Source organism: Gymnoscopelus braueri (genome assembly GCF_963280865.1).
Source record: "Gymnoscopelus braueri genome assembly, chromosome: 4".
Lineage (NCBI taxonomy): Eukaryota > Metazoa > Chordata > Actinopteri > Myctophiformes > Myctophidae > Gymnoscopelus > Gymnoscopelus braueri.
In genome coordinates, this window is record NC_137605.1 from 7,402,520 (window position 1) to 7,417,218 (window position 14,699).

The window sequence follows — 14,699 nt, forward strand, 5'->3', positions numbered from 1 at the left end:
ACCCCTCTAATGCTGTGTGTTTGTGTTCAGAACCCCTCTCATGCTGTCGGTGCTGAGTGGACACACAGACTGTGTGTATTCTCTGCTCAACAAGGGAGCCAACGTCGAAGCCAAAGACCGATGGGGAAGGACCGCTCTGCACAGAGGAGTAAGGAGCACCTCTTCATCGTTCTCTCTTAAATCCATTGAATCCAGGAACGTGTCTCTGTCATTTTAGATTTCTCTTGGCTATTCAAAAATAGCAGATATACAAGCTCAACCTTGTAGATCTGCTATTTTTGAAAAATCGTGAACATTTGTGCAAATCTTTGAATATATATTATTTTAACATTTGTAAAATCTATTTGTTCCAGGGACCCCCAGAAGCAAAGATTTGAGTTACAAACGTTCTCTTAAAAAAAAATGTATTCAAAGATTTGCACACATTTTCACGATTTTTTCTAAAATGGCAGATCTACAAGCTCATAGTATATCTGCTATTTTTGAAGAGCCAAAGAAATCTAAAAGGACAGACATGCGTTTCCGGATTGAATGGGTTAACATTAACGCTGATGATTTTACTGTGTGAAATTCATCATGCGTGTGTGTTTGTATTACTATACTTAACACATTGATTGCCAGAATTATTTCAGATTTTTTGCATTTTCATGCCAGGGTTTTTACATTGAAAAAAAAAAAGTACTCAGGAGCTGAGATACAAAATGTTTAAGTTTTAAGTTAACAAGGAAGTGGATAGGAGGCTAGATCTTCAACAAATCATATCTCCTTGGTCTTTGGGTCAAATAAAAAAAAAAAAAACGAGTGAACTCGATCTTGGCAATCAAGTGATGGATTTTTAAAACGAGTAAAAACAAGTTAACTCGTTCTTGGCAATCAATGTGTTAAAGGGCCAGTTCACCCAAAAGAAAAATATTTTTTTCTATCGATAAGTCACCCCATGGATTTGTTTTTGTTTTTTGTCGCATTCCTGAGCCAATAATTTGATAATATGCTTCCGGTAGGAGATACAAAGGAGACCCTTTGTGTCTCCTACCGGTGCCGCTGCCGGTCATCAAATTATTGGCTTAGGAATGAGACAAAAACTAAAAAATATCCATGAATTCAAGTCTCCATGAGGTGGGGGTGAACTATCCCTTTAATATAAGGACCAAATATCCCCACAAATATAGTAGAATAGGAGAACTAGACATTGTGAGGGATTTTTTATGGTTGGAAAATAGATTTTTAGAGATACATTTACATTTTACAAAGATTAAAGGTTGGGGTTGGGATTTAGAGTAAAACATGATTTATATACATAGTTGCGTGCCAGTGTCATGTACCGGAGAATGGCCGATCTACAAGCGAGTGAGCTTGTAGATCTGCAATTTTTCGGCTCTAGGCTTACAGTCAAAACACCCCAAAAAAAATGCAAAAATGCCATTAACTCTTACCCTGCCAGAGTTTTTTCAGAACAGTCTGTAGCCTCTGCCAGGGTTTTGACCGATTTTGGTACCTTTTCGCATAGCCACAAAATACTTTTCTCAAGTATGATTGATCCCCAGAAAATTTCTAATCACAGATGAGATTCAGGTGTGGTTTCACAAATGTCAACGAGGTCAATTTGACCTTGTTGTCATGTGATGTTTGAAAATAGCTCAAAACCAGTGGTTTCAAACCAAAAAACATTGTGAATTGTTTGTCCGTTTCAATTTTAACATTGAAGTGGATGGAGCAGCAAATCTTTGGAAATTGTTATCTCCTTATTCGTTTGGAATATCGAAAAGGTGTCAATACTAAATAATTAGAGAATCTTTTTAGAATTTTTTTTTTTTTTTTTTCAGGACGTTTATAAACGTCTTTGGCAGGCAACAGCTAATTTCTCAAAGACGTTTATAAACGTCTTTGGCAGTTATAGAGTTAATAAACTCGGCGTCCTAAAATGCTAAAGTGTGTGTGTGTGTGTGTGTCAGTCGGTGACGGGCCACGAGGAGTGCGTGGACGCCCTGCTGCAGCACAGCGCCAGCTTCCTGGTCCGGGACTGTAAAGGCAGGACTCCGGTCCACCTGGCGGCGGCGTGCGGTCACATCGGGGTGCTGGGGGGCCTGCTGCACGCCGCCCAGTCTGTGGACACGCTGCCCGTGCTGACGGACAACCACGGCTACACCCCCCTGCACTGGGCCTGCTACAACGGTAACACACGCACACACACACACACACACACACACACACAGCAACGCATTGACATACTGTACACAGTAGAGATGCGCGGATCGCGGTTCTAGCCGCGGTTGCCGCAGTTAACCGCAGTTTGGGTGGATTTGGGTCAATCAAATATAATTATGAATTAATATTGGATAAACCGCGGGTGAAATGATGCAGGAATTAAATTAATGATATCAATCTATAGGCCTATAATAGCTTTTAAAAAGCACGAAATTTCACCGCGTGTGCGTTTGTAGTATTTTAATATTACGTCATTTTACACCAGGCACAAATTAGCCGCTCACTACATGTTGCTGTGCAGGCAGCCAGTGTTGCCAGGTTGCGAGAGAAATAAGTAGCCAGGTCTATGAAGACAAGCCCAAAACAAGTGCCAAACAACAAGCCCAAAAGTCGCTTGTAAAAAGCTTATAAAAAGCCGACATGGCAACAAAGTGGTCGAAAGCGAAAGTAACTTAATGAAGACGTGCGCTTGTTGTTACCATGGTTGTGGATTGTATACAGTCACTGCATCGCGACAGTGGTGAGTAACATTGTTTATAAGAAAACTAACGTCAGGAAATTAACAATTATTTGGTGCGGTTGGTGCGGATCTATAAATAGGATGATATAATTACCGCGGGTGGATGGCGGATGGATAATGAACTTGTAAACGCGGATTTGGGTGACAAAAAAACCCATCCGCGCATCTCTAGTACACAGCTTAGAGCAGCTATTCCCCCGACCCCGTGAGGATATTATCGCACGTGGGCCCCCAAATAATTGGCGAAACACTAAGATTTTAATTATAATAACATTAATATTAAGTGAGAAAAAAATGTCATCGTGACCTCCAGTTCTCTTGTTTTACCCAGTTGAAAATAGCATGTTTTGCCAAAAGTACATAGTTACAAAACACAGGAACCGAGATACAGAATATTTCCCAAATACTTTAACTCTTACCCTGCCAGAGTTTTTTCAGAACAGTCTGTAGCCTCTGCCAGGGTTTTGACCGATTTTGGTACCTTTTCGCATAGCCACAAAATATTTTTCTCAAGTATGATTGATCCCCAGAAAATTTCTAATCACAGATGAGATTCAGGTGTGGTTTCACAAATGTCAACGAGGTCAATTTGACCTTGTTGTCATGTGTTGTTTGATGTTTGAAAATAGCTCAAAACCAGTGGTTTCAAACCAAAAAACATTGTGAATTGTTTGTCCGTTTCAATTTTAACATTGAAGTGGATGGAGCAGCAAATCTTTGGAAATTGTTATCTCCTTATTCGTTTGGAATATCGAAAAGGTGTCAATACTAAATAATTAGAAAATCTTTTTAGAATTTTTTTTTTTTTGAAAAAAGTATTTTTTTTTTTTTTTTTTCAGGACGTTTTTAAACGTCTTTGGCAGGCAACAGCTAATTTCTCAAAGACGTTTATAAACGTCTTTGGCAGTTATAGAGTTAACCAGGAAGTGAATGGCGCAGTAAATCTTTAGATTGCGTTATCTCCTGGTTCTGTGTGAAAAACGGGAAGCCATTTTTTTTTTTACAGAGATTTCCGTCAATGGCGGTAAACGGGTGGATTTTAAATGACGGAGATCTCCGTCAATGGCAGTGAAATGCGTTAACACCATGGCTCTCTATGATGTACTGCTCTCTGTCTTCCAGGTCATGATACGTGTGTGGAGGTCCTGCTGGAACAGGAAGTCTTTCACAAGAGCGAGGGGAACGCCTTCAGCCCGCTGCACTGTGCTGTGTAAGAGCCACACTGTTATACCGCAATAATCACATCTTGATGCAGAATTCACACCAGCCAGCTGTGTTTCATTGCCATAAAAAAAAGCAGAGCGTCAGAGTTGCGAAAAGTTCAACTTTGCCGCTGCTGCTGCTGTGGCGAGACAGAGCGCCAGCTAACCAGAAGCGTGCTGTGCTCTGCAGTAGGCGTGGACTTAGACGTATATATGTCACAGTACGTTTGGAGAACCAGTACGATTGAAGACAGAGCGCTCGTTTTTAGGCACGGGGCTCCTTCGGGGCGAGGCGGGGCTTTTCGAGACAGGGTTTATTAGCGAGGCTCGCGAGGAGGAGAAGGAGGACGGCGCTGCGAGGCGGGGGTTTATTACGCGAGGCTCGCGAGGAAGAGGAGCCTCCTCCTCCTCCTCCTCCTCGCGTAATAAACCGTCCCGTCCTCTCCTTCTCCTCCTCCTCCGAGGAGGAGAAGGAGAGCGCGGAGAGGCGGGGCTTTGATGCGCCGACGGAGACCTGTCTTTTGTTGTTCCCCCCCACATAGCAACCAGGAAGCTACGCTAGGGGAACCATAATATCTATGAGGGGAACGCTGAACACGCGTTCACACGCACGGCGCGCCGACTTAGTGGAGCTTGAGGCCGAGGAAGCGCGCCCTCGCGCCTCCAGGCGCGAGTGCCCGCGCTGACCGGCCGATGCTCCACTAGTCGACTCAGCGCCGTTTGATTTGTAAACCGATAGGGACAGAATAGTTCTTTTCATGGATCACTGTGTGTGTGTGTGTGTGTGTGTGTGTGTGTGTGTGTGTGTGTGTGTGTGTGTGTGTGTGTGTGTGTGTGTGTGTGTGTGTGTGTGTGTGTGTGTGTGTGTGTGTGTGTGTCAGGGAGAAAGTAAAACAAAAGCCAGAACACAATAAAAGTATCTAAACAGTCCTGCTTTCAATAAACCAAAAAAAGCATGAGTGTGTGTGGCCATATATGTTTGTGCACAAGCCTGGCTTGTGGCTCCCTCTAGTGCTGGGTGGGTGGTAAAAACGAGCGCGCTTTCTTCAATCGTACTGGTTCTCCAATCATACTGTAACATATACACTTGACACCACTTGAGATGGACAGAAACTGACTACTGCATGGAAGTACCGAATATTGATAACAACATTCAGCAGTTATGAAATGTATCAAGATTGAGCCACTACGTGGCCTATTTCATACCAAAAATGAATAGGCTGTTTACAAGCGAGCTGCTCGAGACGAGCATTGAGTGCCCGTACCTCTCCTCCCTATACGCAGGGAGGTTCGAACCGGTCGGACCAGCGGAGCTCTCTCGCTGGACCACAAATCACGTATTTAGCAGGGTGTCGCTCGTACCTTTTTGCAATAAGACGGAGCGATACAATGTTTTTGCAATAAGACGGAGTGATAGAAATCGCTGCCAATGGCAGTCCACACCACACCACATCTATCACCATGACCGCGGTGAAAAGCATATTTAGGATTATATTTAAAGTTGTAATTACTATATACTGTAAATGTAATGTTGTGTGTTGCTGTAGAATCCATGACAATGAAGGTGCTGCAGAGATGCTGATCGACACGCTGGGACCAGCTATCGTCAACACCACAGATAGTAAAAACAGGTCAGTAACGTTACACATTACAAAACCAAGCACTACAGCATGCATGACACCAGACATGTTGCTCACACGATGGCTCATGTCTGTGATCTACAGTACGTAAAGAAACCTTATACATCTAACTTTCAAAAAAAGCAAACTTCAGTAAACGCAGCGTATATTGAAAGCAGCGTTTCCGGTGGCTCTGTGACTATTAACAGGAGGTGGTCTGAGCTTGTATAAATCTGCTATTTTTTGAATAGCCAAAGTATCAAATATGGTTAGTGGTTAAAATGATTGTGACGCCATATTAACACGTTTTGCGGGGGACCCCCTGGTACTCCCCCAAGAACCCCTGAGGGTCCCGCAAGGACCCCACTTTCAAAAATAGCAGATCTACAAGCCAGGGGTCGCGCTAGGAGAGAGAGAGAGAGAGAGAAGCAGAGGATTTGAAATGTGCTTGATTTGCGGTGATAATTAATGAACTGCCGTGTCATTAGGGATGGGTATTGGCAATTGGGTCACGATACGATTATATTGCGATACGCATCACGATACTTGGGTCGTATCACGATATTGGGATATATTGCGATATATTGCGATATATTGCGATATATTGTGATATATTGCGATATATACATATATCACAACTACATATTGTTTATATATACACTACATATTGAGTAGCTGCAGATCTGTGATAGGTTCTTTGAATGTTTTTCATAAAGCCTGTATTTTTTTATTTTTTTTGATCGCGATATTGATACTGGAGTATCGATACAGTATCGCGAAATAAAATATCGCGATATATCGTGATATCGATAATATTGCCCATCCCTACGTGTCATTATCAACCGGTCAGGATGTCCGGAGAGATTTATTTTTTCCGGTCTTTGTCATGGAAAATTGGTCAAAAACGGCAATAATCGGACTAACGTGACCTCTGCTGCAAGGTCGCAGCGCGTCACTTTGTGCCATGCCGCGAGCTTGTACATCTGCTATTTATGATTAAAAAAATTTAAATATCAAAAATGTTTGGAGACTTTTTAATAATTTTGCTTTTTTTTAACAAAAATCTTCTCTTCTGGGGGTGGGGGAAGGGGTCCCTAGCACAACATTTACAGTTGGGGGGGGGGGGGGTGGGGGTCCGCAGCCAAATACATATCAATTTGAGGGTCCTGGGCACGAAAGACGTTTTGAGAGCTACTGCCCTACAGTGCCATAAAATGAGTGTTTTATCTGATTGTGTCCCTTGCAGGACGCCGCTGCACGCGGCCGCCTTCACCGACCACGTGGAATGTCTGCAGCTGCTGCTCGGTCACAACGCCCAGGTCAACAGCGTGGACGCCACGGGGAAAACCCCTCTGATGATGGCAGCCGAGAACGGACAGACCAACGCCGTCGGTGAGAACCAAGAAACTATTTTCTACCACATGTTTTGACTCGTGAAAATTATATTGAAGGCATTGAGGATGAGGGCACATCAACTTAACCCATTCAATCCGGGAACGCATCTGTGTTTTTTTTTTAGATGTCTTTGGCTAGTCAAAAATAGCAGATATACAAGCTCCGCGCTATGAGCTTGTAGATCTGTTATTTTTGAAAAAGCATGAACATTTTTGCAAATCCTTGAATATATATATATAATATAACATTTGTAACTCAAATCTTTGCTTCTGGGGATTATACAAATGTCTTCTAAATCCTAACTTTTTCATGTTGCTATATATCAGTGGTTCTTACATTTTTCATGTGAACGACCCCCAAAATTATGTATTTGTCCTCGGACCCCCCCCCCCATCTGAAAATATTTACTTCCAGGGACCCCCCAGAAGCAAAGATTTGAGTAAAAAATGTTCGCTTTAATACGATACGATACGATAATACTTTATTGTCAGTTCACACTGAAATTTGTCTTGCGACCCAGCAGCCATGTATGCAACAATAAACAGTACACACATTTGACATGACACAAGAAAACAAAACAAAATACATACATAAAGACATACAAAGACAAGAGCAATGTCTACCTCTCAGCCTACCCCTGGCCTATAACTCCTGATTAAGCCTCAGTGTCGTCTGATGGACAAAGGACCTCTTCAGTTTGACCTTATTGTATGTAGGAACACTGTATCTCCTTCCTGAAGGCAGCAACCTATATTCTCCATACAAAGCATGGCTTGTGTTTGAAGTGATATTCCTTGCCAACCTTATCATACTGTCATTATACGTAGATGTATAGAGCCTCTGAAGTGGTTGTCCAACAATCTTTGAACAAATGTTCAGTTGCTGCAGCAGTTGTGACTTTAAGGCTACAGACAGACATCCATACCAGGTGGTACTACAGTACTAAAGAACACTCATAATAACAGAAGTGAAAAACAAAAGAAGAATCTGTCTACTAGCACCAAAAGATCTCAGGCGGCGAAGGAAATAGACTCTTTGCTTTGCCTTCTTACCCACTGATTCAATCTGGTCTTTCCATGACAGAAGGTGGTCAATTACTACTCCTAGGTATGTATACGTACATACCTGGTTGATCTGTTCACTATGAATAGTAATGGGGGATCTGTGTATCTCTAGTGGGGCACCAAAAACAATCTCCTCTGTCTTTTTTGTGTTAATGATAAGAGCGTTGTTATCACTCCACTCCACCACCTTATTTACTCTGTGTTGGTGCAGTCCAGGATCACTGGAACTATCCAAAAGAGAAATCAAAACTGTATCATCAGAGTACTTTAGAATGTATTGGTCTGGTTTGTCAGTGCGACATTCAGACAGACATTCCTCAGTACGACAGCTGTCAGTATAAAGGGTGAAAAGTACAGCTGAGCTTACACAACCCTGGGGAGCACCAACATTAGTAGTTAATGCTGCGGAGAGGGTTCTGTTCACTTTCACCCTCTGTACTCTGTTAGTAAGGAAGGAAGCATACCAGTGAATTAAGTATGGATTCAGTTCCAACCGTACCATCTTTGACAGCAGAATAACAGACTGTATTGTATTGAAAGCTGAAGAGAAGTCTAAGAACAGCACCCTTGCATGATTCTTATTAGACTTATCTAGGTGTTTTGTAATGAAGTGGACCAGTGTGACGACCGCATCCTCTGTACCGCAACCTTTCTTATAAGCAAACTGACAGGGGTCGAATTTGTCTTTAGTTATACTTACAAGATGTTAAAAATATATATATATTCAAAGATTTGCACCAATTTAACGATTTTTTTAAAATGCAGATCTACAAGCTCACTCGGTGCCACGCTACGCAAATGCTTTCCCGGTTTTAATGGGTTAAATACTCCACACACCACCCTGTTTTACCGTTTATGTGCTGTCAATGTATAGCTCTGCCATGATCAAGCACAGAATGAAGTTTTAGGTTTTGAGTGAGTTTTATGTCGATACATATTGAACAAGGTTTCTTTTTTCCTCTTGCCCCTCATGGCCTTCCATATATCGTTTCTGTCGGGCAGAAACCAGCTAACTCCATTTTGACCCTTTTGCATTTTTTCCCATAAATCAGTGCTATTGGTCTGTGTGTTGGTAAAACAAAGTTGAACCAATAAAGTATTAAAAAGCGCTTCTGACAAAACAAGCTAACTTCCATTGGATGCTCAAACTTTCTGCTAAAACAGCCAACTCCACCAAAGGGGGGTGGAGTTAGCTGGTTTTGCTGACTCCAGGCTCCACCCCCTTTTGACCTCCAACCTCATTGTGAGCTTGGAGGTCCATTCAGCTGGTCTTATCAATGATGAACAAAACCTCCTAACTCCATTTTTTGTTTGGTTTTTGCAGAGATATATGATCTGGTTAACGTTTGCATATAGTATATAATTCTTTCAAACATTAGGGGGCGGCCATAGCTGAGTGGTTAGTGAGCCCGCCTAGGGAACCAGAGGCCCTGGTTGCCCCAGGTTCGATTCCAGGCTCTCCCAGCATATGTGCCGATGATATGAAATTTGTCCCTGAGCAAGACTCTTAACCCCAATTGCTCACAGGTTCTCATTGGAAACAAGCCCGCAAGGACTTTCATGAACGACCTGTTAAAAGGAATTATCCTTATCCTTACCAAAACCTTCCCCCGACCTTGGCCGGCGGGTGGCGGATGTTGATTTCAGACCCTGCAGCCAATCAGCACTTAGACTATACACAATGTTACACATCAACCTGGTTGATTCTCTGGCAGAGCCTGTGGCTCTTGTGTTTTTGGTATGTTGGTAAATGAATCACCATCTCTGTCTGTCTGTCTGTGTCTCAGAGCTGTTGGTCAGCAGTGCGAAAGCAGATCTCACACTGCAGGATGCAGCCAAGAACACTGCACTTCACCTGGCCTGCAGTAAGGTATGGATTTACATTATGGTGGCGCTGTTTGCTCTGTCTACACACTCTACAGCACTGTCTCCCAAACAGTGGGTTTGGGACCCAGTAAATATCCTTTTTCATTATCTTTTACGACAAAAAAAATGTTATTTCAAAACATTTAAAACAAATAATAGCATTTTTTCCAAAATAAGAAACATCTAACATGTTCAGAAATTAAATAGACATTTCTCTGGAAAAGTTTTCCAGAGAAAATAGCAGATCTACAAGCTCACAACGCGTGGGGAACCACTGCTCTACAGCATCTGATATTTCCACCTGTATCCATCGGGTGATACAGTATGGGTCTACAGTATGATTTTAGGACAGGGTTGAGCGGGATTTTTTAAATTGAAACTTAAAAACTATGAACATGAATTCGGTAGACATGGAGGAATGCTTTACAATAGGCTGTTTGCCAGGGTCCTTCTGTAACAACACGGAGGATTTCTGTTACAATACGTCGACTCATTTGCAGTTGTATTTGCAAGGTTACAGTCCATGGCAAATAATACAGTAATTACCATTAATTGGAATGAAGTTAAATTAATTTACCTCGTAATCCAGTAACATAATGCTGCATTTGATTTAGCTTTATTCTTTGGGCGGGGGGGGGGGGGGGGGGGGGTTGTTTTCTGCTGTCTGATTTATGATGTAATGCATTAACCTGTTTGGTAGGTCTACAGTCTACAGTATGTGCTGCTGACTGTTTTCTTTTGTTTTTGTTATTGTTCACAGGGACATGAAACCAGTGCCTTGTTGATCTTAGAGAAGATCACAGACAGGAACCTCATCAACGCTACTAACGCAGCCTTACAAACGTACGTATGGACCACGTCAACGCTGGGTTTCCTGTTTCATCAGTGGTTTTTATTTGATTTCAAGGACCCCCATGGCTCTGAGAGTGTACAAATGGAACCAAATGGACCCGTGAGGGTCCATTTGGTTCCATTTGTACACTCTCAGAGTTAGTCCTCTAAGGGTCCATTTGGGAACCCCCTCAAGGGAACCCTGAGGGTCCCTGGGCCTCACTTTGAGAACCAATGGTTTACCGTTATTGACGGGACCCACTACACAATTAACCACTTAACTCATGCACTGCCAGAGTTAAAACATCGCCTACCGTCCCCTTGCCAGCGAAAACGTCATAGATTTTACTGATACCTTTCAAAAAATCGTGGAATATTCTCCGTGACCGCCGTCCTCACGGAGATCGGCTCATTACACGCACGGGGGTCCGGCAGAATGGGGGGGGGGGGGGGGGGGATGGCCGTTTGAATGTGGCTTGTTTTTTGAAAAACACTTAGAAAACAACAGAAATCAGAGAAAATTTGACTTTTATAAATCCTTTAACACATTGACCGCCAGAGGTTAATCTCATAATGTACTCACCAGTGCCAACGTTTTATTGTTGTTTTTTGTTTTTTTCACGTCGCCATAGACCTCGTTAAAATCCTTAGGATTGAGCTGTGCACTGTTTGTAAACATCGCGGAGATCTCCCTGCGTGTACCAGTCCAAACCACGTGTCAAACGGAGCCGCCATGTTGTAGTTAGAACGGTTTATGTTAAACAGTGATCAGCGAAGGAGAAAAACTACAATCGAAGAAAATGGCGTTTCAGTGTGCGCTTTAGAATGGAGGCCTACGGGATCTGCAAAACGTGATCCGGAATAATTCCATTTCCGGTGGTGTTACGATGAAATGTGCCGTACTAGAAAATTGAAAAACGTTTTTTTTTTTTTCGAAAAAAAGGAAAAAGCACCACAGCCCGTAGGCTACGGGATCGGCGCTGTACAGTTGGATTTATCGGCCCGTAGGCTACGGGCCCGGCGGTGAGAGTGTTAACATGGAAGATGCCTAGATTTTTTTTGTTGTGATCAAGACGTGATCTCTGATTGTACTCTTCTTCGGTGGTGCTTGGATCATTCACAGCGCCCCCCCCCCCCCACCCCCCAAAACATCTAAAAGTTGTCATACGTCGACCTTGGCAGCGTGGGCGTTTGGACGACGTCTCGCCAGAAGTCGACCTTGGCAGTGAATGAGTTAAGCCCATACATACGTACTTCAAATGGTGACAATATAGTCGATCTACAAGTTCACACGACACGTTGCACTGCGGCAGGTTGTGAGCTTGTATAAAAAGCAGCACAACCTCTAGGGCCTGCTAGTAAGTAACAGGCACAGAGGAATGTAGGACGTCCTGTGAGACATAATGGTGTTTGTTCTCTTCCCTCCAGGCCTCTCCATGTTGCTGCCAGAAATGGCCTCACTGTGGTTGTACAAGAACTGCTGGCAAAGGGAGCCAGTGTATTAGCTGTTGATGAGAACGGTGAGGTTAACCACATAACCACACCTTTCTGTTCAATTGTTTGGAAATTAGCCGATCTACAAGCCCACAACATGTTGCAGTGCGACGTGTTGTGAGCTTGTAGAGCACAACTAGCGGCAACTAAGTGTAACTCCGGCTTTTTAACAACGTTATTATAGTTAAAGGACGACTTTGCCCATTTTCAACCTATGTTCATATAATTGGTCCTCACTAATGCTCATTATGATATGGTACCGTTTTTTTCTACTCTGTCTCAGAGGAGGGCTGTGGACCGTTCAGAAACCCACCTACCAGTGACATCACTGATGGGGAATCTAAGCTAATAGAATAGAATAATAGCCCAACAATGACGTCATTGGTAGGCGGGTTTCTGAACTGTCCACAGCCCTCCTCTGAGACACAGACCGAGTAGGTAGATAGATTGAAAATGGGTGAAGTCGTCCTTTAACTAAAACTAGTAAAAATAACAAGAAGTAGAATTAAACTTAAAGGAGACATCCGGACATTTTAAGTGTTATCTTTGATGTGTCGCTAATCACTCACCAACATTGAAAGGGTCGTTGAGTTATTCCCAGAGAGTCCCCTTCGTCCCGTCTAACGACCCCCTCCGTTGGCATAATGGGAGCCCGTGGAAAGCTGAAATTCGCCTATTTTAACAAATGCAAAGTCTGTTTTTTTTCTCCTAGTACTCATTGTGGAGTCTCATGATACCCTAACAGGCACTGAAAGTCCCCGACGAGCTAACGCTAATGCAGAACGAGCTAACGCTGGTTGCTTGTTTCTCTCCCTGGCAACACCGAGTTGCCAGGTTCTGCGACACATCAAAGATAACACTTAAAATGTCCGGATGTCTCCTTTAAAGGGATAATTCACCAAAAAAATATATATGTTTTTGTCGCATTCCTAAGCCAATTGACCTTTGACCTCCTTTGTGTCGCGGACCGATAGGCGACACAAAGGAGACTCTTTGTGTCTCCTACCGGAACCGCTGCCGGTCATCAAATTATTGTCTTAGGAATGAGACAAAAACAAAAAAATGAATTCAAGTCTCCATGGGGTGACTAATCGATAGAAAAAAAGTCATTTTGGGGGTGAACTGTCCCTTTTAAATTATAATATTTTGTATGGTATTTCTGACCTTTTGAGTCTCACCTGACTAAAACCTCCATATAAAAAAAAAAGGTAAACTATTAAAAAAGTCAAAACAAAATACTAACCTTGCATTACGGCCACCACTGTCCCCTCTCAGGCTACACACCGGCATTGGCGTGCGCGCCCAACAAGGACGTGGCCGACTGCCTGGCCCTCATCCTGGCCACCATGATGCCCGTGTCCCCCTGTCCCCCCTCCTCCTTCAGTGCCATCAACCACTACACCACCAACACCACCACCAGCACCACCACCACCACCACCAGCAGCAGCAGCGGCAGCAGCCCCTCCAAGGGCCTGCCCGCCCTGCGCAGCCACCACACCTCCTACTGCAGCTTCAACAACATCAGCCACCAGCACCACACCTACTACAAGGACGAGGAGCTCAACGACTCCGACTCAGAGACCTACTGAGGAGGGACCCCCGGGGGGCCCTCCACACACACACACACACACACACACACACACACACACACACATGCGCGCGCACGTGTTTGTATTACTACACTTGTGGGGACATGCACATTTGTAACCCTAACCTCAAAGCCTGAACAGGCTCTGTGCACTAAGCAGCCATATTGGAAAGAAATTGAGCCTCTTCTTACCTCCTTCACAGGTTGTTACCAATGATACTAATGAAGGCTCTGTTCCATTCTGGTCTAAACAGAAGTCATGGTGCTGATATTGTGTCATGTTGACTCACTGGAAACACTCTGCTACACCAGTGGGTCTCAAAGTGTGGACCAGGGACCCCTCATGGTTCCTTGAGGAGGTTCCAAATGGCCCCTTAAAAGGTGTGTAACTCTTGAGAGTGGACAAATGGAATCAAATGGACCCTTACGGTTCCATTTGTACACTCTCAGAGTTATGGGCGTCCTTGAAAATGAAAGGGTTTGAGAACCACTGTGCATGAAATGGAACAAAGCCTTCATTGGTAACACCTGTGAAGGCTATAAGGAAGAGGCCCAATTTATTTCCAATATGGCTGCTGTGCATAGAGCCTATTAACAGTTACAACTGTCCTTGGACCACTTTTTTTGTCCGTCTACGCCAAATCTCATTGCCAAAAACAGCAGATCTACAAGCTCAAAATGTGTCACAACGCAACACGTTTTGAGCTGGTAGATCTGCATTTTTTTGGGGGCGAACGTTCCCCCCCAGAATAGGCATGTTGGAGTTCAAGTGGTTGAGGGCCGTTCACAACAAGCACTCTTAACTATAAAGATGTAGTTTAAAAAAACGTTCTAACTCTGTGAATGGCCACACCACAACTACAACAAAAACAGTGGTGACGTTATTTTCATTATAGTTATAGTTCTTGAAGTGAA

General features: G+C 43.4%; 1 protein-coding gene across 1 annotated transcript in view; it reads left to right on the forward strand.

Annotated features, from left to right (window-relative positions):
- The window catches only part of LOC308083392 (serine/threonine-protein phosphatase 6 regulatory ankyrin repeat subunit A-like), a gene marked incomplete at its 5' end in the record, with an annotated part of 31,802 nt that extends 17,794 nt beyond the window's left edge, over nucleotides 1-14,008 (forward strand). Inside the window, 9 exons of the mRNA XM_080425709.1 lie at nucleotides 31-148; nucleotides 1,953-2,172; nucleotides 3,848-3,935; nucleotides 5,475-5,558; nucleotides 6,793-6,938; nucleotides 9,793-9,875; nucleotides 10,632-10,714; nucleotides 12,131-12,222; nucleotides 13,472-14,008. Of these exons, the coding sequence (XP_080281835.1) occupies nucleotides 31-148; nucleotides 1,953-2,172; nucleotides 3,848-3,935; nucleotides 5,475-5,558; nucleotides 6,793-6,938; nucleotides 9,793-9,875; nucleotides 10,632-10,714; nucleotides 12,131-12,222; nucleotides 13,472-13,785 (1,228 nt within the window). The 3' untranslated portion in view covers nucleotides 13,786-14,008. The remainder of the gene's footprint in view (nucleotides 1-30; nucleotides 149-1,952; nucleotides 2,173-3,847; nucleotides 3,936-5,474; nucleotides 5,559-6,792; nucleotides 6,939-9,792; nucleotides 9,876-10,631; nucleotides 10,715-12,130; nucleotides 12,223-13,471) is intronic.
- Between the last annotated feature and the right edge of the window lie 691 nt (nucleotides 14,009-14,699).